This window comes from Bison bison, unplaced genomic scaffold (genome assembly GCF_000754665.1).
Source record: "Bison bison bison isolate TAMUID 2011002044 unplaced genomic scaffold, Bison_UMD1.0 scf7180017864040, whole genome shotgun sequence".
Lineage (NCBI taxonomy): Eukaryota > Metazoa > Chordata > Mammalia > Artiodactyla > Bovidae > Bison > Bison bison.
The window spans coordinates 1,575,536-1,600,661 of record NW_011494612.1 but is presented as its reverse complement, the minus strand read 5'-3'; the positions used below and the strand labels follow the sequence as shown (position 1 = coordinate 1,600,661).

Sequence of the window (25,126 nt, the reverse complement as noted above, 5' to 3'; positions counted from 1 at the left end):
GTGACAGACTATTTTTTTGGGCTCCAAAATCACTGCAGATGGTGATTTGCAGCCATGAAATTAAAAGACGCTTACTCCTTGGAAGGAAAGTTATGACCAACCTAGATAGCATATTCAAAAGCAGAGACATTATTTTGCCAACAAAGGTCCGTCTAGTCAAGGCTATGGTTTTTCCAGTGGTCATGTATGAATGTGAGAGCTGGACTGTGAAGAAGGCTGAGCACCGAAGAATTGATGCTTTTGAACTGTGGTGTTGGAGAAGACTCTTGAGAGTCCCTTGGACTGCAAGGAGATCCAACCAGTCCATTCTGAAGGAGATCAGCCCTGGGATTTCTTTGGAAGGAATGATGCTAAAGCTGAAACCAGTACTTTGGCCACCTCATGTGAAGAGTTGACTCATTGGAAAAGACTCTGATGCTGGGAGGGATTGGGGGCAGGAGGAAAAGGGGACGACAGAGGATGAGATGCCTGGATGGCAATACTGACTTGATGGACATGAGTCTGAGTGAACTCCGGGAGTTGGTGATGGACAGGGAGGCCTGGCGTGCTATACTTCATGGGTTCACAAAGAGTTGGACACAACTGAGCGACTGAACTGAACTGATCCAAATCTACTCTCTCAGACACTTAGTAATTTAATCTTTATTTATGGTGTAATTTTTTCCTCCTACATTTAGTCAACTCTCATCTCTCCCTATTTTTGTGCATTTCTGTCCTTGGTACTTGTATTTCTGATTTAGTCTACTTTTTTCATATTGTTGTTGTTCAGTCACCCAGTCATGTCTGACTCTTTGTGACCCTATGGACTGCAGCATGCAAGGCCTCTCTGTCCCTCACCATCTCCTGAAGTTTGCCCAAGTTCATGTCCATTGCATCGGTGATGCCATCCAGCCATCTCATCCTCTGATGCCCTCTTCCTCTTCTGCCCTCAATCTTTCCTAGTATCAAGGGCTTTTCCAGTGAGTCAGCTGTTCGCATCAGATGACCAAAATATTGGAGTTTCAGCTTTAGCATCAGTCCTTCCAATGAGTATTCAGGGTTTATTTCCCTTAAGATGGACTGGTTTGATCTCCTTGCAGTCCAAGGGACTCTCAGGAGTCTTCTCCAACACCACAGTTCAAAGGCATCAATTCTTCAGCTCTCAGCCTTCTTTGCGGTCCAGCTGTCACAACCGTATGTGACCACTAGAAAGACCATAGCCTTGACTATAGGCACTTTTGTTGGCAGAGGAATGTCTCTGCTTTTCGACATACTGTCTAGGTTTGTCATAGTTTTCCTGCCAGTAAGCAAACATCTTCTGATTTAATGGCCGAAGTCACCATCCACAGGGATTTTAGAGTCCAAGAAGAGGAAATGGAGGGGGGAAAGTAGAAGTAATTTTTCATATACCACATGCTTATTTGAGGATGTTTTATTTAGTTGGGGTGGACTCGCTCAGTTTTCTTTAGTGGCTTGTTTTGGGAGGATTTTTAGCAGCAAAAAATGGATTGTGTTGCTGTAGGGGAAAGAGCCCAGTGTACCCTGTTTCTTTTCTGTGACCGCTATATACTTGGTTTCTGCTTCTGCTCTCCTCCTTTTCTTCCACTGCCTTGTTCTCTGGATGCAGTGCTTCATCAGAGCTGCCACACCCAGCCCCTGCAACTCATGCTGAGAGCTTTCTATCAAGTACCCACCTGTGCTCAGAGTCTTGGCCTTTCATGTTGCACTTTCTCTTTCAAGAGACGATTTTATTGTTGCTTTTTCTAAGTCCTCTTTTCCTTTCTGCTCCTTTCCAGAGGCTCTTAAACTTCCCCTAACCTGCTCTCCTGGCTCACAGGCTTGCCAACAGCAGGAGAGAAGTGAGAACTGTCAGATTTTTCCTCTCTACTCACTGGTGATTTGAAAGTTGTGGCGTTCGCTGTCTCCTAGTTACACGGAAGGCATAAATCAGCTAACATTTCATTTACTCTTATTGAATTTGTCATTTCAATTAGGATACCAAATATCTTTTGGGATATTAAGAATCAGACGGCCACTGTTCTCCAAACCTAGCATTTCCTTTCTCAGTTTTTCCAGTAATTTTGCTGGTTTGTGAAATCCCCAATTCCTGAAACCTATGGATTAAAAGACTCGGCTTTGGAGATAAATGAAGACTCCGTGTTTAGGCAGGCAGGCTTCACTGAGACGCTGTGGACTAGCTCAGTCCTTCCAGTCTCCTTCCTCTACAGGCAGCACTGGTAGGAAGTCAGCTTCTGGTCTTGCTCTGGTCTTGGCGCACTTGCTGCTATCTTACAGGTTAGCAGTGGGAGACAGTTTTCTATTCTGAGAGAGTTCTAAGTGGCACACTCATGTTGGCTAAACTGGGATATTCCTGGACTTCAAAGTAAGCATAATGTATCTGGAAAGTCCGAAGGTCATTTCCAGCCCTCCAATGAACTACGCAGACCAACTGTGATAAATGTAAAAGCATGCATTTTGAGTAAAACTTAGTGTTATTAATGAGGAGTAGGCCCAGCTGAATCAGTCTACCCTGGCTGTCATGAAATATCATAGCCTACATGGCTTATACAACAAAATTTCATTTTCTTGCAGATTTGGAGGCTGGAAGGCCGAGATCATAAACAGAAAAGAGGATCAGCGAAGAGAACGCTAGGAAAACTGTTGAACTTCAGTTATGTTAAGGAAGACCTAAGATAGATGGTCTCATTTGCTAAAATTAATATTAAAGGAGGGAGGGAACCCATGAAAGAAACACACAAGAATTTAAAAATGAATTTGCATACCATGCCTTTCAACTACAAGAAATAAGCAGAAAAAAGAAAATGTTCTGAAGATGATTCTAAATAACATTACCTTGTAAATGTGCTAAAATGTTTCACTCAGCATGAAATAATCAAGATATTTGTTTTGTTTTGTAAAGATGCTAAATAAGAGAACAGAATGCTTCAGAAATGATGTCTCATCACCTGGCACACTGCATGAAAAGCTACAAATTATCCACAGGATATTATTCTAAATGGAATTTGAAAAAAGAAGGAATTATATAGATTGAATTCCAAATGAAATTAAGATTTAAGGTGGGGGCAAGTATAGTGATCTATTTCACCTATTTTCTTGATTGACATTTATATTTGACCTCTTTTATAATGTTTATGCATTTCTCTTTGCTATTACACATTTTCCAGAAATTGTTTTAGAGCATTTTTATGATTTTGACAGTTTGACATTTATATTCCAAGCAGAAGCGCTAAGCTTTTTCAAGCATGTGTTACTAAGGTCTTTGAGAAAATAAACCCAGTCATTTGATACCACTGCAGGGAAATAGCAGTCATCTTTCTAAATCACATCAGCTATTCATAACAGCATATTTAATATCTCATTTCATCTACAACTACCCTTCAGGGTCTGGCTTTGTGAATATAGTTGGAAAATTATTCTCCAAATACCATTATACTTACCAGCATATTTCTTATTTTCCTCTTTTTTTGATGGTACACACAAGCCCCCCATGAGTTACTTCCTCCAGACTCTATCCTTGAAGGAAACTGCTCCATTCATGGTCATTGCTGAAGAAAAGGGATCCTGGCTGTTTCAATGTGACGTTTCCCATCTACACTGATTGGAACAGGGGTGGAAACCTTATCCAAGGACAAAAATTACTGGGATTGGCTTTTGAGATAGCTGTTCTGTAGTACATCTCTGCTCAACCATGGCCACAACAGCCAGGCCACTTCAATCTTGCTCTAAATTCTAAGCTAGGTAATTCTGAAAGTCAGCTGACTATGGGAAAGGAAACTGAAATGATACAATGACGCTATAAAGCAGAAGAAGTACATACCAGCCCACAGTAGGAGGAAGCAGAAAGGATGAGGTGGAGAAAATTGGCCAGAAGATAAATTGTCAGTTTGTAGTGAAAAAGTAGGTGTAGAAACAAAAATAAACAGCAGAATCACTCAAGTTACAATTTAGGTGAAAATTCAATTGACTGCTATTGAGAGAAAATAATCCAATTCTCAGCCCTAGTTTGGTTCTAGAATGACCTTCCAGTGCTGCATCAAACTTGGCTCTGCTGTGCAGACATATCTCAGAGATGTTGCAGGTTCAGTTCCATATCACCACAATAAAGCAAATCCAGTTCTTTCATTTCCCAATGTATATAAAAGTTACGTCTATACTGTAGTCTAGTAAGTGCACCATAGTTTTATGTCTAAAAAACAACACACATGCTTTAATTAAAAAATACTTTATTGCTAAAAGTGCTAGCCATCATCTGAGCCTTTGAAAGATGAAACTGTTAGTCATTCAGTCATGTCTGACTCTTTTGTGACCACATGCACTATAGCCCGCCAGGCTCCTCTGGCCATGGAATTCTCCAGGCAAGAATACTGGAGTGGGTAGTCATTTTCTTCTCCAAAGGATCTTCCTGACCCAGGGATCAAACTGTGATCTTCTGCATTGCAAGCAGATTCTTTACCATCTGAACCACCAGGGAAGCCCATCTAAGCCTTTGAGTTGTAATCTTTTTACAATAGTAATATCACAGATAACTGATTACAGATGACCATAACAAATACAATAACAATGAAAAAATTTAAAATATAAAAATTACTGAAATGTGTCATGAAGATGCAAAATGAGAGATGCTACTGGAAAATTTGCTTGACACAGGGTTGCCACAAACCTTCATTTTGTAAAACGTGCAATATCTGTGAAGCATAGTAAAACAAGGTATACCAGTAATTCCTTACTTCTTCAGGGGTGCCCAATGTGTCTCTCTCCTTGCTTTTAGTCATATTATGTAACAAATCCCCATTACTTGGTTGTCGGAGCAAGCCTGGTTCTTACAACCCATATAGCCTGACCTACATTGCCTTATAGTAGTGTTTCAGTAGCTCTATTGTGAAGTATTGGAATATAGGTACTCAATTTTCTTAACCTATATTTCTCTTTTAATTTCTCTATTCCCCTCCCCCCACTTCTTTTTTTTTTTCCTGTAAGTGACCACTGAAGTAAAAGCTCTATTTGTGGAGTATTGGTATTTAGGTACTCATTTATTTTCTTAACACATTATTCTCTTTTAATTTCTCCATCCCTCTTTTTTTTTTTGCTGATAAATCACCACTGAAGTAAAGGGAGGAAAAGAAGGTGGGCTGATCTGGAGAGTTATCAGCTATAGAACTCTCCTGACTAGTCAGAATTTCTTTCTAATTTAGAACAGAATGGTCTCTCAATTGTACTTACCACTCTCAAATAAAAGACAACTAGATTTCTAAAAACTGTTTCTCATTTTTTCTTTCCTAACTAAGAGAAAAAAATATATATATACAACAGGTACTTCCCAGGTAACAGAAATAGCACAAAGGAAAAACAGTCCCCACCTGTTGCTTCGCCTCCTGTGTGTTCAAAAATACAGAAGGTGGAGAAATATGGGAAAATGATTTCAGGTGTCACTTATCTGTGATGAGTGCTCAGAAGGCTGATGTACATCATCCTCTCACCTTGATCTCCCTCCTTCCTCCCCTGAATCCATCATTCCAAATTCAAAATGCCTAAGGAAACACTCCAACACTCATAGTTGCTTCTTGATTGGACACCCCAGTTAGCTGGTCCTCAGAAACCTAGATTCAAAGTCTAAAGCTGCACTTGTTGCTTGTGTATTCTCTAGTATTTTCTAACAAGGCGAATGGTGTGATCATCTTCCTAAAATAGTATCTATTAAGAACATGAGGCTTCCGAGGTGGTGCTAGTGGTAAAGAGCATGCCTGCCAGTGCAGGAGACATAAGAGACATGGGTTCAGTCCCTGGGTCGGGAAGATTCCCTGGAGGAGGGCATGGCAACCCATTCCAATATTCTTGCCTGGAGAATCACATGGACAGAGGAGCCTGGCAGGGTACAATCCATGGAGTCACACAGGATCGGACACAACTGAAGCAACTTAATGTGCACACACACATTAAAAACATACTAGTTTGTGAGTAGCAACAGGAGGTTTTTATTTTTTTTTATAAGACATTTTTTTAAAAAAGAAAGTTGCTGATGTTGGTTAAGTGACACCACTTACAAGATTTTTGAAGTGTTTCCTTCAGCTGCTTCAGTGGTGGAGTCCAGATTCAGGGCAGGATGAAAAGAAGAGGGGGTGCCTTTCCTATTTTATCATGTAAAACAAGAACCTTTCCAGGGCCCTGTTAGTCTTCTACCTATAGTTTCAGTGACCAGAATTATGTCATTGTGTCACGTGGTCATCTCTGCCTGTGAGGGAGTCTGGGAAAACAACCTGTCTTGCCTTGTGTTGGGTACAAATTTCTTCTCTATGAAAAGGGGATTCTCTTAGCAAGGAAGGGACAAGGAAGGAATGTTGAGGGGGAAACCCAAAATTCTTGCAAGATGGTGAGAAAAAATTTACACCTGGTTCAGTGGCTTTTTCAAGCCTCGAAATGCCTTGCATTTGACCTTTTTTAGAATTGCTCTTGCCACATTAAGTCTAGGATTTATAGGGAGTTTATATATCCTGGACCTAAGAAAAACGAGTTTCTAAGGACTCTAACAGTTCAAGCACCTGTACTTGTGTTGTGCTTAGTCACTCCGTCGTATCCAACTCTTTGGGATCCCATGGACTGTAGCCCCCCAGACTCCTCTGTCCGTGTAATTCTCCAGACAAGACTACTGGAGTGGGTAGCCATGCCCTCCTCCAGGGGATCTTCCCAACCCAGGGATCAAACCCAGGTCTCCTGCATTGCAGGCAGATTCTTTCCAATTTGAACCACCAAGGAAGTTGCAAATGACTTTGTAAATGACTTTGGAGAAATTAATAACCAGTACTATGAGAGGCAGGCTGTGCTGGAGAGTGGACACCTGGGTTGGAGGAGGATGCTGGGTGACTCCTAACTGTAAAAACTGAAGTGACCCCAAAGTCAATGGCTTCCCTGAATGAAAATGTCCTCAGACACTCAGCTGGGCATCGGTGGGCACTTCCCCCAGCTCAGGCTCAATCCTGAAATTTGCTCTTTATCTGAAAAAAATGTAAAGCTACAGAATTGTAAGAATAATACAATAACATATGTCTATGTATCAATATTTAGAATTGTTATATAATATATGATCATTATTGTTGAGTCAATTGCAAACATTACAAGCATCATGACCCTTATCCTCAATACATCAATCACCATGTATCTCTAAGAGTAAATACATTCTCTTACATAACCACAGGTCAGTTATCAAATTTGGAAAATTTCATATTGATTCATAACTATTTCCTAACAGACAGTCCATATTTAAACGTTGCCTCTCCTCCCCATGCTGGTCCCTCCCTTCATGCAACCCCGATTCGAGGAGCCAATCAGGGATTATGAGTTGCATGTAGTTGCTTTGTATCTTCAGTCTCAGTGATTATCTTTTCATGACACTGATTTTTTTTGAAGAAGATGGTTGGCTGTATGGAATTCTGTCGATTTGGATACGTCCGATTGTTTGTTCATGAACAGACTCAGGTCTGGGTTTGGCAGGGATGTTGTGGAAGTGATGCTGCGTCCTCGGCACATTGCATCCAGATGCACATGAGTTGTCAGACTGTCCCATTGTTGGCCATGTTAACTCCGATAACTTACTCCCCTGCAAGGTACCCCTTTGCCTTGTGCAATATAAGTAATCTGTGGGAAATATACTTTGAAATTGTGTAAATATTTTATTTTTTAAGAATATTTAGTCAACTGATCTTTTCCTGAATCAATTATTAATAAAGTTGGTTATAAAATAGTGATTTTCTAACTCTATCAAAATTTACCTCTTTTTATCCCCTCCCTGTCCTGTTCCTTCCTTTCATCCTTCCCTTCCTCCCTCCCTCTCTTGTTTCCTTCTTTCCACTTTCTTTATATATATACAAATACACATATATTTGTGTCAATAAAGAATGATGGGCTGTTCTTGAAAGTTCTCTGTTACCCATTCCTCTCATTATTCATTTTGTTGCTCAAATTGACCCCAATTTGGCCAGTGTGAGTCCCTTTGTGCCTTCTCCTATTCCTTTTTTTATGTCTCTCATTTTTAAAGCATTTTTAAAAACTTTCTAGCAAACAAGATACCCAAGGTTTATCTCATACTGCTTCTTTCCTGGCTCATAAATCATTTATTTCTCCAAAGAGAATGGTATTTAGAAATGAAGGCCTAGGCTAGATGTGCTTATTGCATTTGAGATGTCAGCAGTCAGAGCTAGGAATTAAGTTTGTGTGTGTTTGTGTGTGTGTGTGTGTTTGTGATTAGTTTATATTTTTATCTTCTAATTCCAATGCAATATTATAGAATTCTTCTTTGCCATGTTTGTATCTCCCTTCTGCTAGAAAGAAAATCCTGATTCCTAACAAAATCAGTGTTCATTTATTGGTGTCACCCTGCAGTAAACACAAAATAGTTTTAAAATAACTGAAATCCATGTCACTGCTATCAAGAAAACTATTGTTCAAGATACTTTGTAGTTCTGTTTGTCCTTCAGTCAGTCAGTTCAGTCACTCAGTCGTGTCTGACTCTTTGCGACCCCATGAATCATAGCATGCCAGGCCTCCCTGTCCATCACCAACTCCCAGAGTTCACTCAAACTCAAGTCTATTGAGTTGGTGATGCCATCCAGCCATCTCATCCTCTGTTGTCCCCTTCTCATCCTGCCCCCGATCCCTCCTGCCCCCGATCCCTCCCAGCATCAGGGTCTTTTCCAATGAGTCAACTCTTCGCACGAGGTGGCCAAAGTACTGGAGTTTCAGCTTTAGCATCATTCCTTCCAAAGAACACCCAGGACTAATCTCCTTTAGAATGGACTGGTTGGATCTCTTTGCAGTCTAAGGGACTCTCAGGAGTCTTCTCCAACACCACAGTTCAAAAGCATCAATTCTTCGGCGCTCAGCTTTCTTCACAGTCCATACAAGACCACTGGAAAAACCATAGCCTTGACTAGACGGACCTTTGTTGGCAAAGTAATGTCTCTGCTTTTCAATAAGCTATGTAGGTTGGTCATAACTTTCCTTCCAAGGAATAAGCGTCTTTTAATTTCATGGCTGCAGTCACCATCTACAGTGATTTTGGAGCCCCCCAAAATAAAGTTTGACACTGTTTCCACTGTTTCCCCATCTATTTCCCATGAAGTGATGGGACCAGATGCCATGATCTTCGTTTTCTGAACATTGAGCTTTAAGCCAACTTTTTCACTCTCCACTTTCACTTTCATCAAGAGGCTTTTTAGTTCCTTTTCATTTTCTGCCATAAGGGTGGTATCATCTGCATATCTGAGGTCATTGATATTTCTCCCGTCAATCTTGATTCCAGCTTGTGCTTCTTCCAGCCCAGCGTTTCTCATGATGTACTTTGCATATAAGTTAAATAAGCAGGGTGACAATATACAGCCTTGATGTACTCCTTCTCCTATTTGGAACCAATCTGTTGTTCCACGTCCAGTTCTAACTCTTGCTTCTTGACCTGCATACAGGTTTCTCAAGAGGTAGGTCAGGTGGTCTGGTATTCCCATCTCTTTCAGGATTTTCCAGTTTATTGTGATCCACACAGTCAAAGGCTTTGGCATAGAGGTAATATAGTCAAAGTCCTGTGGACTTGTTCTGTTTTTGTTTTCCCTGTAGTTATGTTTTATCTTTGGTTAAGTTCACTTGTTTCTATTTGTTTTCAATTTTAGTTTTGCCCCCCTCTTATTTAATTAGTTATATTTTTAAATATTTAAACTATTAAAGTAGTTTCTGAAATCTAAACCATACAATAAGATTTCTGAATTGTGCCTATGCTTATCCCAGATTTTTCTCTCCTCCACACTTATCGAATACTCTCTCTTGTATTTCTGATAGTTTTCTGGGAAAAAATAAAAGCCATCATGAGCTCTCAGCTTTATTTCCTCAGTTGCCTCCTAGCTGATCTTGCCTCCTTTTGATACAGTAGTTCTGAGTCTTAGTTGTACAATCTTAGAATGGAATCATCTGAGGAACTCTAAAAATTACTGGTGACTAGATTCTACCTCCAGAGACTGTAAATAATTGTTCTGAAGAGGAACTTGGGCACTGGATTTTTAAAAGCTATCAGATCACTTAAAAACTACTGAGATGAGAGCCACTTGGCATCAGTGATCTTCCATAAATGCACATCTCATCATGTTACATCCTCTGCTTAAAATTTTCCATAACTCCACTGCCCTCAGCGTGAACACCCAACTCCCCAGCAGGGCTCTTACAATCTGGACCAGCTTACTTTTCCAGCCAGACTTCCATCCCTTCCCACAGCCCTCCTTCCCTATGCTGTATGAGCCATCCAGACTAAATTGTTTTTATCCCCAGGAATCCACCATGAACTCAGTCATCTCCAGACCTTGGCTGTTTCTTCTGTTTAAACTCCCTTCATCTTATTCTTTATCTGGCTAATACTTACCCATCATTTGGGAGCCATCATGATTATAACTTTTTTCAATAACACTTTCCTTTTCCATTCTTTCCAACTCTGTTAAAGCCCCTGTATGTTCTTCCTTGAATCCACTTGCTCTATTGAGTTGTAAGCTTTATGAGAGTCGGAGCCAGTCTGACTTCATCCCTTGATAGCACCAGTACCTTCCGCTATGTGTAGGCCACTCTGTCAATCACTATATGGTGGAATGGATGACTGGGTGAATAAGCAAATCCATTTGAACTGTATTCTTTTGAGAGAATCCTTTTGCGATAATCAAAAGCTGAAATTTCCACTGCTAATCCAGTGAGAGAAACAGGTAGTCTTGGGGTGAGAGTGTGGCAGGTGGGCAGATGCTTGACTGACAGGTCCCATTAGTTAGTCCATATGATAATTTATCATCAAAAAAGTATTTATGATGTCAAAAGTTGTGTCTTGGGTACTGTGGGTAAACATGAAATACTACTACCTGGGACATGGACTATTTTCTTTTTCTGCAGAGCTCACAGGGTTCTTATGCCCCCGCACCCCACTTCTTAAAATTAGGTAATAGAAGAAACTTTTAAAGATCATATGATTTAATCTTTTAATTTTATAGATGAAGATTCTGAAACCGGAGAAGTTGAGTAACTTCCCCAAGGTCATGCAGCTGGTTATGATCATAGATTAGTATCATTTTCCTGCTTAGTTGAAAATCTGACTCACTTCTATAAATTTAGCATCCCACTTGGTAAATTTGTGTTCCTGACCATTACCACAGCTATATTTTCCCAATAGGTGGATGAGATTTTTCCTGAGCTAACTGGCCCCCTACACACACACATCTGTAGAAGTATGAACACAGTAATCAAGCCCTCCTGCCATCTGCTCTGAACATGCCCAACTCCCTGTCTCATTCCAGAGTGCATTTTTAAAGCTTTCTTTGAAAGGGCCTTGTGTTTTTTTCAGACATTGTCAAAAATTCATCTTGAAAATTACAAAACCAAAATATGTCGAGTAAATTAAGATCCATTTTCTCTGACAGCATTTGGTCTAGGCAATGATTGCGAAAGTTCCATCTGCATTTTATAAGACGCTTCTCTATGAGTACAGTTTCAATGACTTGATTTTGGAGTGTACTTCCGATGTGAATTTGACCATTGCTGTTTCTGCCGCAGACAAATAGAGGCCTGTGGTCTTCAGGGCTTTTCATCAGAGCACCATGTCCGAGAGCATTCCTTTCTCTGAGAAATATTTGTTGTGGCAGTGTTCTCTCTCTTGGGATCATAGCTCTCAATCTTTTAAAGTGCCATTTGTCTCAGAACTTTCATTTTTACAAGTTTTGAATTCCTTTTTATTGCCTTTTTTTATTTCTTTACTTTCCTAGACAGAATTTCTTGGAGTAAACACAGGGGAATTGGCAGCATTTTTCATAGGAGTGTGGATTTTTCTTTTTCTTTTTTTTTGCATGTGTGATAAGTAAAGGGTTGGCCTGGAGAAGAAAAGAAAGTATGAAACAGTTAAAAAATACATATATTTGATGCCAATCTATTCCTCTTTCTGTGATCTCTGTTTTATTAAAATATTCATTCAATAAGTATTTATTTGGTGCCAAGTATGTGCCAAGCACTGTGCTAGGTGCTTAATATTATATAATAGTATATTACCTAATATACTATTGTAAAATCTGTCCATGGGATTTCCCCGGCAAGAATACTGGAGTGGGTTGCCATTTCCTCCTCTAGGAGATCTTCCCGAACAAAGGATCGAACTTGGTTTCCTGCATTGCCGGCAAATTCTTTATTGACTGAGCCACCAGGGAATCCCACATAAAATATAATCAGTTCAGTTCAGTTGCTCAGTCATGTCCAACTCTTTGTGACCCCATGAACTGCAGAATGCCAGGCTTACCTGTCCATCACCAACTCCTGGAGCTTGCTCAAACTCATGTCTATCGAGTCTGTGATGCTATCCAACCATCTCATTCTCTTTCGTCTCCTTATCCTCCTGCCTTCAATCTTTCCCAGCATCAGGGCCTTTTAGTTACCATATTATTGTATTATAAATATTGTATTTACATTTTATTGATTTAATAATAATAGTAAATATATTAATAACACACATTTCTATACATAAACTGTCTTTCTTGTATTACCATATAAACAACTGTATGAATTTCCAAGGGCTGCCATAACAAATTACTACGGACTGAGTGGCTTCATTAAACAACAGAAATTTATTATCTGAGTTCTGGAGGCTGGAAGTCCAAAATCGAAGTGACAGCAGGCATGCTCCCTCTACAAGCACTAAGAAAAGATCTGCTGCAGGCCTCACTTGCTTCTAGCTTCTTCTAGTTCCTTAGCTTGTAGCAGAGTAACTAAAATGCCATTGTGTGTGTGTGTGTTTATGTACAAATTTCCTCTTTTTATAAGGACACCAGTCATACTGGATTAGGGGCCCACACTACTCCAGTATGTTCTGCTGTTCCTGCATGCATGCATGCTCAGTTGCTTCAGTCATGTCCGACTCTTTGCGATCCCATGGACTATAGCCCGCCAGGCTCCTCTGTCCATGGAGATTCTCCAGGCAAGAATATTGGAGTGGGTTGTCATGGCCATCTCCAGGGATTGAACCCAGGTTTCCTGAATTGTAGGCAGATTCTCTACGTAACACTGAGCCAACTGGGAAGCCACCTTATCTTAATTTAACTGATTGCCTCTGCAATGACCCTGTTCCAAATAAGGTTACATTCTGAGGCATCAGGAGTTAAGACCATATGAATTTGGGGGATACATAATACAAGCCATAACACCAAGTTTAATGCCACCTCTTTTAAGGCTATCTTTGCTCCATCCAAAATGCCTCCTCAAATATATGTAAGTAATCTCTTTCTTTACCACTTCCACATAGTACTTCATCTATAACACTTATTTTACCTGAATGAATCATTTTGTAGACTTTATGTCCTTTACTATAGGACCCATGACTGATAACCATGGGTATCATGACAGTGATACCTTGCACATGTTGGCATAGAAATATTATAAAATGAATGAATGAATCAACATCAAATACGTATTCACATAGCTGTCTCTGGTTGGCAAATGTTTTCACATATGTTGTCCCCTTTGAGCCTTAAAGTGAGTCTTTGAAGTAGGCACATAGGAATTACTATTTCCATTTATAACTGTAGAAAACTGAAGCTCATAGGTAAATATCCAGTCTTACATGGAATAGTGGAACTACATTAAAATCCCGGTCTCCTGACTCTGACTTAGTGCTTCTTGTCTCCTTATATTTTATCTGTTCTGGATATTTTTGTCTCCTCTGGATATTTTTATCTCTGAATCACACCTGGTTAGTGATCAGTGCTCACCCAAAGGTTATGCTTGTCCACGACTATCCCTTGCTTTTGAGATAACTCGTCTAGAAGCTCCCAAAGTTACACTCCTAAACATGTCTCCTCCTCTCTCTCCTTCTCTCTCTATATGCATATATATGTGTTTAAATTTATGTACACATATCCTACCTTGAGGTTAAGCCATCCAGAGAGTCCATATTGAATTAAAAATCCACTTCCCTTTTAAAACAGAGTTTTCAATGCTTTATAAACAAAACATCTGATTCTGGGGATTTGGACACTTGAGTAGTAAGAAAGAAAGACAGTAAAGTCTCTCAGTCATGTCCAACGCTTTGCGACCCCATGGATTGTAGCCTACCAGGCTCCTCTGTCCATGGGATTTTCCAGGCAAGAATACTGGAGTGGGTTGCTATTTCCTTCTCCGGGGAATTTTCCCAACCTAGGGATTGAACCCGGGCCTCCCATATTGCAGGCAGACCCTTTACCCTCTGAGCCACCAGGGAAGTCAAATAATAAGAAGCTCATGTTATGACAGATGGTGGTTACACGGTTTCAGTGATGGGAAATAACTATTTCCATTATTATTAAAGACAGATTCAGCACCAAGCAGATTTCTGTAGTTACCATCAGCTCTAACTAACTCCACACAAAAAATGTTTTTTCAAGGTGTTAAATATAACATATACACACACATAATAAATATTGTATTTAATAACTAACCTTGAAATTTTTTATATGGCATTGATCTCTCTGGGATGGATTTAGACATAAGAACTAGGAGCAATGAAAATTCCTAGGAGCAATGAAAACGATGATAGAATATCAGCTTCAATAGTAAATGTCATGACATGGATAATCTTGCTTCATTCTGCTTTACTTACAGTATTCCAGCCTCTCCGTGAACTCCTACACAATCTTTCTGAGTTTGAAGGGATTTCCCTTGCACTAACAGTGTACTAATATTAATGCTAATTCATGTGCATAATGTTTTTACCGTTGACAGACTTTCATCACCTTATATCATTTCAACCTTAAAACTACTCTGAGATAAGCAACACTATCTTCATTTTGAGAAATGATCCAGCTTGCTCAAGAAATAAAGGATTGAAAGGGAGAGAATTAAGACTTGAACCTGGTGTACTGAGTCTAAATTCTAAGTTCCTCTGACTTTATTACCAAGTATATGCTTTCTCATTTCCTCACTTTTCACACATCTCAGCTGCTAAACTAGATCACAACTTAGTCTAGTGTCTAGCAGAGTACTCTGCACAGGGTTTTGCACTGTGGAGAACATAGAAGGCTGAGTTTTGAATTATAGTTTTGCTGGGTCACCTTAGACAAGTTATTTAAGTCTCAATTTCTTCACCTATAAAATGGTGACCATACGATGCCCACATCATAGGATTTCAAGGAGAATTAAATGAAAAATTAAGCGTCAAGTCTTGTTGTTGTTTAGACTCTAAGTCATGTCCAATTCTTTGAGACCCTGCCAGGCTCTTCTGTCCACAGGATTCTCCAGGCAAGAATACTGGAGTGGGTTGCTATTGCCTTCCCTAAGGGATCTTCTGGACACAAGGATCGAATACATGTCTCCTGTTTGGCAGGCAGATTCATTACCACTGAGCCACCTGGGAAGGCCATGTATCAAGTCTTAGAAGAGACCATAGTATGATATTATTGTGTTATACAATTTCCAAGTTGGGTGAAGTTGGGAAAGATACTTCCTCTTGTTTAGTACCATTATCAGTAAAAATCAATTTGGAAAATATTAAGTATCTTGCAGGGATATTATGAGGCTTAATAAAATTACCCTTGCAAAAGTGCCTAACACAGTGTTTGGCATATACTAGGGACTCAATAATTGTTAATCTCCCACCTACCTGCTTTCTTTCTTTATTTAAGGGTGAAATCAATAAATGTTTACTGGATTTTCAGCGAGCCCTTTCTTGCAATGATTTTATGACTACTTTTTAGTGTTTCTATACATGGATGCAAGTGTTCGATATCAAGGTGACTTTGACTAACTGTTCGCAAGCTCCAAGTGGAATAAAATGCAGCATTCTCTCAGAGAGGCAACATAAAGGAATTTGGTAACCTAGTTCAGAGTAATTGTCCAGAAAGTGGCTCCCTGGTGAAAATCCCACTGACAAACAAGTCCATGTGTGACTTTGAACATGGACATTGGATTTCAAAGACAAAAATTTGTTAAACCAAAGAGGGCCTCAAAAACTGATTAACTGTTGGGAACACCTGTCAGGATTTACATAAAAATTGAACTTTAGAATATTTTTAAGCACTGATTCTCAATATTTAGTTCAGTGGATCTGATGTATCTACTGGTAAAATAAAATCATAGTTGCTTTTTTCAAATGAGTAGGAATGCTTAAGTCAAAAATTAGGATTTCCCCAGTTTTACCTTCCACTTCCACATATTGAAAATTTAGCTAACATTGCTTGCTTAGACTAGAACTTGACATATGATGATATGCAATTTATTGCACAATGATAAATTTAATTATTTTACTATATAATAAATTACTATTTAATGAATTTTCAGTATTTAAATATTTGAACAGTCTGAGAAGTGCTGTTGTATAAAGACAGTTTTCTTAATTTGGGCATTGTACAGCAGATCAAAAAAATAAAAGGCAAATATTATGTGGTGTAAGAGTTAACAGGGGACCTGCTTTCTCAAAAGATAAAATTAACTTAAAACCATAATTGACTTTTTAAAATTTTTGTTCTGGGTTTGGGTTTTTGTTGTCTGTTTCTTTTTGGCTGTGTCGCATGGCTTGCAGGATCTTAGCTTCTGACCGGAGATTGAACCTGGGCCCAAAGCAGTGAAAGTGCCAAGTCCTAACCACCGAAACCGCTAGGGGATTCCTCAGAGTTTACTATCATGTCCCTGAGCAACAGTGAGCACAGAGCACTAGCTCATTCATTTTTGCTTTTCTGGTGTCTGGATCAGTGACCAGAACAGAGCAGGGCCTCAACAGGTCTGCATCTTATGTAGAAATTGCATGTATTAAATGGAACACTTTGTTTCAAGTGTTCTCAAACAGTTTTTTCTAAGAGCCTTGAAGATACAATGGCAAAGTTGGTTTCCCTCATTAATTATTTTATTGTGGAATTCTACCTCTATTTCAGACTCAATACCACTCAGGAAACTGTCCTGAAAACTCAAAGCCACAGGAGAATTTCCTTTTCAGCCCATCTTATTTTACAAATAAGCACACACAACCGTGCCGCTGTGCAGTTTATACAAAGCTCTGTGTTGGGCCATGTTAGGCTGTAAGCTTTAGTGAGGTACTGTCCTTGTTTTTAGGGAGTTAGTGTGGTGGGAGAGAGACAGAAACACAGGCAATTAATTATATTGCAAGGCAGAAAGAAAAACTGCTGTGGTTAAAGTGTAAACAAAATGCTGTGGTTGCAGAGTGAAAGGAGTAATTAATTTGAGCCAGGAGGATCTGGAACAAGAAAGGAGAGAAACTAATATTTATTGAGGGCTTAAAATGTGCCAAGGGTGGAGCTGGTCCTTTCTCTCAAGCTCCGAGAGGATGTGATGTTTAAGTGAGCTGGGAGCTGAAAAGAGAGGGCTGTAGGGGTGTGTTTGGCCACTGGGACCATGTTGGGAAGGTGTGTCTTCAAGAAGCAAGGAGACTGTGGGAAAACACCCTGCTACTGGCCCCAAGGGAGGGGACTGGGGCAAGGAGCAGCCTCAACTTGAGATGGTTTGGTGAAAAAGGGGGTTTGTAAGGGGAAGCTGGTTTCTCTTATGTGAAGGAGATGGAGGGAGAAATTTCGTCAAAGATTATGGCTCAGTGGTAAAGAATCCGCCTGCAAATACAGGAGACTCAGGAGATGTGGGTTTGATCCCTGGATTGGGAAGATCCCCTGGAGGAGGAAATGGCAACCCACTCCAGGTATTCTTGCCAGGAAAATCCCATGGAGAGAAGAGCCTGGCGGGCTACAGTCCATGGGGTCACAAAGAGTTGGACACGACTAAGCGACAGAGGGTGCACAAGAATGTTGATAAGAACAGGCCTTGGTGTTCGGAGAGGAGAAACAAAGGGAAGGAAAATTGAGAGGAAAGGCGGGGCCTGCTATTTGTGTTGGTGGGTGTGAATTATGGGGGAGGAAGAGAGCAGAGATTTGGGGGTGAACTGGGAATTGTGACAAGGACACATATGGGAGTGTCTATTCAGTGGGGATAATGATGCAGGCCCAAGGTTCCAAAAAAAGCAAAAGCTAGTGATGTATCTGCTTGCATGGTCCTCTTGGGTGCCTAGTGCTCTGCTGTGCTGGTGACTGTTGGCTGGTCCCTGCAGGAGAGAGGGGCAAGTGTTAGTCAGTCAGCTTTCTCTCCAAACTAGAGCTCCCACTTTTAAAAACAAAAACTTTCGGCTGCACTGGGTCTTCGTTGCAGTGTGCAGTCTTCTCTTGTTGCAGCGCATGGGCTCAGTGGCCACATGGTGTGTGGGATCTTGGTTCCCCAACCAGGCATTGAGCCTGTGTCTCCTGCATTGGAGGGCAGATTCTTAACCAGCGGATCACCAGGGACCTTCCACTTTTTAAGAGCACAGACTGTCATCACTTCCCTGTCCCACACAGAGCCTGGGATGGGACTGGGCAAGTGGCAGATTTTCACAAACTCATAACTGATGCTTGGAAAGCAAGGAGGGTAAATTTCAGCATAGGCAAGAGTTGCAAAGAGTTGGACATGATTGAGCACAGGTACACACAAAAGACTAGGTATAGACTTTTTAAAGTGGTAGAAGTTTAACCTGAAAATTAACCACACCATTACAAAGAAGGTGAAAGCCATGGAAGGCTTTGTAATTGAGAATGATTTCTAATGCCATGATTTTACAGGAAGGAAGCTGTGTGAATTGATTAACTTCTACGGTAATTTGTTGGCTGCTCATTATAGTCTCCTGTTTTGACTAATGAATACGTTTAGAGCTTCATCTCTGTGCAAGCTAAGGCATCCAGGCAGTTTGACTGTCTTAGAATAATTAGAGAATTTTGCATTGTCAGCCAGTGGGATACTTACCTCTCCCGGTGAGCTTCACAGAGTATTTTTTTCTATTTCCTCTTCCTTCCCTCATTAGTGTCTGTTATGGAATTAAGCCCAACTCTCCAACAGATCACTATAAAACATTTTATAGACATTTATAGGACTGATCTGACTGAACTAAACTATTATTAATTTGCTAATTAGGATGGTAAGAAGACAGATGTTATTCTTATGTGAGATAATTTAGGGGAATTTATCATATTAGGGCTTAAAGATGTTTTATCTAATTTACTGAAGGGCTAAACCAGGAAAGTTAAATGTGTGATAAACATGCCCCCCTCAACCCTTTTGTGCCTGTGATACACATTTATAATTTATAATGCTGCTCTTTTCCTCTGAGCCTGCATATGACTTCACAATTCTGCATACAGCACTGGAAACAGCAAGAGGTTGGGACCTGACATGAAAGATGAACCAGACAGCTAATTGTTCCTACAAGACTGTAAGTCCCTCAGGGGTAGGCACCAGGTCCAAGTCAGGACTTGACACACAACAGACTCTTAATAAATGGTTTTCGGAATGAATGATAGAGAGATGGATAAATTAATGGGTGGGTGAATAGTATTTCATTTTTTTTACTACTGGTTCAGGAAAGCCTGTGGGATGCATCTAACTCTGTGTTGTAGGGAACGTGCTTTGTATCACCTTGAGCCTGTGAACACTAGCTCACTGAATGATGTTGCTGGAAGAAAACTTAGAGAACATCTTTTCAGTTTTACAGAGATGAGAATAAGGTTCAGAGGAGGCATGCATCTAAAACCAGGAGCCATTCTGCCATTTCCTACACCTTACTAACTGTGAAACTTTTGGGGTCAATATTGCCTCTTCATCTGTAACCTGGAGTAGGAAATGAAAACCTACTCCAGCATTCTTGCCTGGAAAATTCCATGTATAGAGGAGCCTGGCGGGTTACAGTCCATGGGGTCGCAAGAGTCAGACACGACTGAGTGACTTTCACTTCATCTGTAAAGTGGGAAGAATAAGCTTGTCTGCTTTTCAGGATTATTGTGAAGCTTTAACAAGATAAGGAACTACAAAATGCTTCGTGTAGTGCCAGGACTTCTCTGGTGGCTCAGGCGGTAAAGCGTCTGTCTACAATGAAGGAGACCTGGGTTCAATCCCTGGGTTGGGAAGATTCCCCTGGAGAAGGAAATGGCAATCCACTCCAGTACTATTGCCTGGAAAATCCCATGGACAGAGGAGCCTTGTAGGCTACAGTCCATGGGGTTGCAAAGAGTCGGACACGGCTGAGCAACTTCACTTCACTTAGTGTAGTGCCTGGTACATGGTAAATGTGAAAACAAAATGTTAACTTTCTCCTTTTTCCTTTATTTTCATTAATATTAGCTGAATCAGTGATGGTACTTGGAGAAGGCAATGGCACCCCACTCCAGTACTCTTGCCTGGAAAATCCCATGGACGGAGGAGCCTGGTAGGCTGTGGTCCATGCGGTCACGAAGAGTTGGACACGACTGAACGACTTCACTTTCACGCATTGGAGAAGGAAATGGCAACCCACTTCAGTGCTCTTGCCTGGAGAAGCCCAGGGACGGGGGAGCCTGGTGGGGTCTCACAGAGTCGGACACGACTGAAGTGACTCAGCAGCAGCAGCAGCAGTGATGATACTGTAGGTAGTTTTATCATAAGATTTATCATATTATGTTATACTGTGTTCTCCTTCCATATTTTCAATGAATTGAAAACCTATGCTACCTGTGGATACAGAGCACCTACTGTAGACTGATGATAATTTTACTTCCAGATGGGACAGAAAATGAAATATTTGCTTGGAGAGCTGGATTAATCTCTTATATGAAGTAATTAGCATTCCCTCTGACATTTGCCATTTGTTGCGCATTGTTCCCAGTGCTGTCAAAAGTACATAGTAGGGTACACACTGCTATATTCGAAAGGGATAACCAACAAGGACCTGCTGTATAGCACAGGGAACTCTGCTCAATGTTAGTGCCAGCTGAGATGGGAGTGGGGCTGGAGGAGAACAGATACATGTTTATGCACGGCTGAGTCCCTTCCCTGTTCCCCTGAAACTATCACAGCATTGTTAATCGGCTATACCCCAATACAAACGTTTTTGGTATTAGAAAATAAATAAAATTTTAAAATATATATAGTATGTGCTCAATAAATATTTATGAAAAGAATGAAAAAAAAACAGGCTAAACGATTCCCATTTTATACACATAGAAACTAAGACAAAGAGATGATAAGAAATGGGTTCTTATTAAACACAAATGAAACATTTTTTACATAGAAAATGTAAAATTCCTAAATTCATTGTTGTTTTCTTTGAATAATCATCTTGCTTCATAATACATTACACGTTTCATAGAAAATACGTTTATAAAAGTTGTCTTTAAATAATGCAGTGATGAAGTTTAATTTTAAAAAATGAGTGGGCTGAATTGTCCTTGAAAAAAAACCTCAGTGTTTATATTGTTTATTCAAACCTTCAGGTCAGTCATTAGTTGCTGGACGGGATGGGGGTGTGAAGAGGAGGAGAAAAAGGAGAAGCCTTAGTTGGCTTCGCACTGGTTGCCAGGAAGCACACAAAGACAGCATGCATGCATGCAACAAACAAGGCCATGTTGCTGAGAAGGTAGTCATCAGAGGCACACACTTCACTGGGACAGAAACCCTACGGCTGTGTCACCTTCACCTCAAGACAAGAAAACGGAGTTTAAATCCATGACATATGAATAAAAGCAAGGTTAGCCAAAGAGATTTTGAAACATTGCTTTTCTAATGCATTTTAAACGAGTATTAGAAGTTGCATTTTGTGTCAGTTGCTATAAACCCGGCAGAAAGCTTTTACACTCTTGTAATCAAGCCAGGTTAAACAGAATATCAGTGGTGGTGGGGGGAGGTGTTTTAAAAGGATTCAACAGTGGACTTTGAAAATAAACTGGAATTAAGGAAGAGTGAGGGTCAAGAGCTTTCATTCCCTGCCTCTGGGCTTGAATTTTTTGCCTCCTAATTGAGTGCCTTTAAAAGTACTTTTATTTTGGAATTCGATTGCTAAGTTGTTTCTTTTCAAAGGCACCTGTTGAGGGATAAAGGAAAAAAAAAAAAAAAACTTATAGAGAGAGTTGAAGACTGCTGAAAAGAGGTGAAGCCATTATGAGTTGCCAGAATGCTACCCCTGGGTTGAACAAAGGATCTCAGCCCCGGCCAGAGAACCTGGAGAAGACTTCACACGGTGCAACTGCAAAGGAAGACGCCAGCACAGTGCTGCTTGAGAACCAACTCACCCTGGGCGACTTTGTCCAAATACAGAGAGCCTTTGAGGTAAGCACTCATCTTATTTGCTGGAGAGTTTGAGTTGTTTGTGAAAGGGGCAGGGATGGAACAAAGACTTTTCTCTTAAAAGATTTTTTTTTTTAATATACTTAATAGTTAAAAGAGCTTCACAGGTGGCTCAGTGGTAAAAAATCTGCCTGCAATGCAGGAGACATAGGTTTAATCCCTGGGTCAGAAAGATCCCCTGGAGCAGGAAATGGCAACCCACTCCAGTACTCTTGCCTGGGAAATCCCACGGACAGAGGAGCCTGGCAGGCTAACAGTCCATGGGGTCATGAAAGAGTCAGACACATTTGAGAGACACAACACCAACAGGGAACTGAAGAGAATTAATCCGACTTGGATTTAACACGAAGTAACTTTATGCATTGGTTCATCGGGTGAGATAAAATTATTTAGTATGAAATTGCTGCTACTGAATATCATTACCATTCAGGAAGGAAAATGAATTCCTGGACAATTTTTTTTTTAAGAGATCAATGTACTTTTGGAAAATAGAAAATTATGATGCTAAGAAGGGGAAGCCAGATCTCTAGGGTGACTCCCAGTAATAACCCTATCCCTCTGCAAATGCAAATAGGCACCTCCAGGTATATGGGCTTCCCAGGTGATGCTAATGGTAAAGAATCCACATGTCAGTGCAGGAGACACTAGAGATGCAGGTTTGATCCTCGGGTTGGGAAGATCCCCTGGAGTAGGAAATGCAACCCACTCCAGTGTTCTTGCCTGGAGAATCCCACGGACAGAGATGCCTGGTGGGCTACAGTCTGTGGGGTCACAGAGTCAGACACGACAGAGCATGCTCCCACGCATGCACCTCCTGTGTGAAGACATTCCCCCTGCCTCACCCTAAGCAACATGGCTCCTTTTCATAGCAGGTAATGGCACTTCATTGTCCCAGATCTCCTGTGAGGAATCAGTCTGCCACTCTTTTTTGCAAATATTGGAGCAATGCCAATGAAAACAAAAAAATTTAAATTTTAATTCTACATATAAACCTTAGGAATTTTAGCTATAAATGAATAAGTCCCTTCTCTCTATCTCAATTAAGTTGGAACTCTGCCGATGTGCAGAATGAACAGCGTACATCAAAATGACTTTTAGCCTCTGCGCTGATAGGAAGTATTCTTCCATGCTGTGGAATTTCAGTAGATATGAGCCTCCATCCTTTCTACTTCATTACACTTGCTAAAATATGCTCTCAGGGCTTCAGGATGTCCTCTGAGGGTGCTTGAGAATGTCATGTTAATTTGAAACAGACATACAATGTTTGGGAATACCACCTTGAAACTAATAAAGCATGGTGAAATCTAACCATTCTATTGCCCTATAATTGGCACAAATTTTAATCTTTACCTACCCCCCAAATAGTTGCTAGCCACTGAAAAACTACTATATCCTATTTTGTATAACCAGTTAAATTCTACCTGTGTTGATAATGTCCCATTAGTATCAATCATCTCTTTTTAATAGACTCTATCATATTTAGTAGGACAGACATGCTGTACCCTACACTTTTCTCATTTTAATCTTCATGTTTTTGCAGTTCACCCAAACCCACTGGTCTGAAAAGACTTTTAGTGCTGCTCATGTCCAATGCCCTAAATGAATCTGGCATATTTTGATAGACATTGCAAACATTTTGACAGCTTGAGGGCATTCAGAAAAACGTAACCACAGACTTTGACAGCTTTGACTCTGGAATGAACAGAAAAGTGGGCAGTTTTGTTCTGGTGCTCAGAACATGAAGTAGAGTACTAGGGTCTGTTAGGAGAGTCTATGTTATAAAGTCCATGGGTTAGAGAGTGAAACTGCTACAAAAGGTTGGGGGTGGATGTTCTTTCCAAATTACTGATTAGTCTGGAGTGAACCAAAGTAAAATGGGACAATTCAATTTCAAGATTTTTTTTTTTTTTTAAATCTCTAAATGTTTCAAAGACTGGATCACTTTTTTTGAAATTAACCACTTTGAAGATCAGGTTACCACTAATGGATCGAAAAGGAGAAAGAGATTACTATTCAGAGCTTGCATGAACCTAGAGAATCTAATGACAGCATTTAAAAAAGAAATTGAGCTTTGCAGGCTTACTTCAAGGAAAAGTGAAAGTCCATCCAATTTTAACAGACTCAACAGACAGAATGGAATCATCCAAGGCAAATGTACAACCAGGAATAAAAATTAGGCCCTCGATACAACACAGTTTCCACAAACACCACAGACACCTAGAGAAGAATGATACACTAGATGATTTCCACAAACTCCCTTCCATCTGTCGGAGGGATGGGCCCACAGGTCACTGGTGTAGACTGCTATAAAAGGAAAAATTGCCCTCAGGGGTTGTTCTGCATCATAGAAATCTGAAGGCAGTTATTTGTAGTCCATTCATTAAAGACACACTCTCGGAATGCCACAATTCTGAAACTGGATCCTTTTATCTCTTGTTTTGTTTTCTTGTACCCAGATTGCTTATTCGGAGCTGAAGAGTTGTCAGGTAATAGGCGAAGTCCATGTTCTTAAACAGCAGTAGCAATGCTTACTTGAAAAATGGAAAGATGAGTCTTTGAATTGTGTAGTGAATGTTTCACATGTTTCCAGATGAGTTATTACATACCATATAAATCTTAGTAGTAACATTTAGAAATAAAGTGCTTGGGACTTCCCTGGTGGTCCAGTGGTTGAAACTTGCCTTCCAAGGCACAGGGTGCAGGTTTGATCCCTGGTTGGGGAGCTGAGATCCCACATGCCCCGTGGCCAAAAAACCAAGACATAAAACAGAAGCAATATTGTAAAAAATTCAATAAAGATGTTAAAAATCAGTTCAGTTCAGTTCAGTTACTCAGTCATGTCCAACTCTTTTCGACCCCATAAATTGCAGCATGCCAGGCCTCCCTGTCCATCACCAACTCTTGGAGTTCACTCAGACTCACTTCCATCGAGTCAGTGATGCCATCCAGCCATCTCATCCTCTGTTGTCCCCTTCTCCTC

The 25,126-nt window shown here is 40.4% G+C and overlaps 1 protein-coding gene across 1 annotated transcript in view; it reads left to right on the top strand.

Moving 5' to 3' along the window:
* Positions 1-21,437: 21,437 nt before the first annotated feature.
* Positions 21,438-25,126, top strand: part of WDR49 (WD repeat domain 49) — a gene marked incomplete at its 3' end in the record, with an annotated part of 164,645 nt that continues 160,956 nt past the window's right edge. The window contains exon 1 of the mRNA XM_010835277.1: positions 21,438-21,550. Coding sequence (XP_010833579.1) covers positions 21,536-21,550 — 15 coding nt within the window. The remainder of the gene's footprint in view (positions 21,551-25,126) is intronic.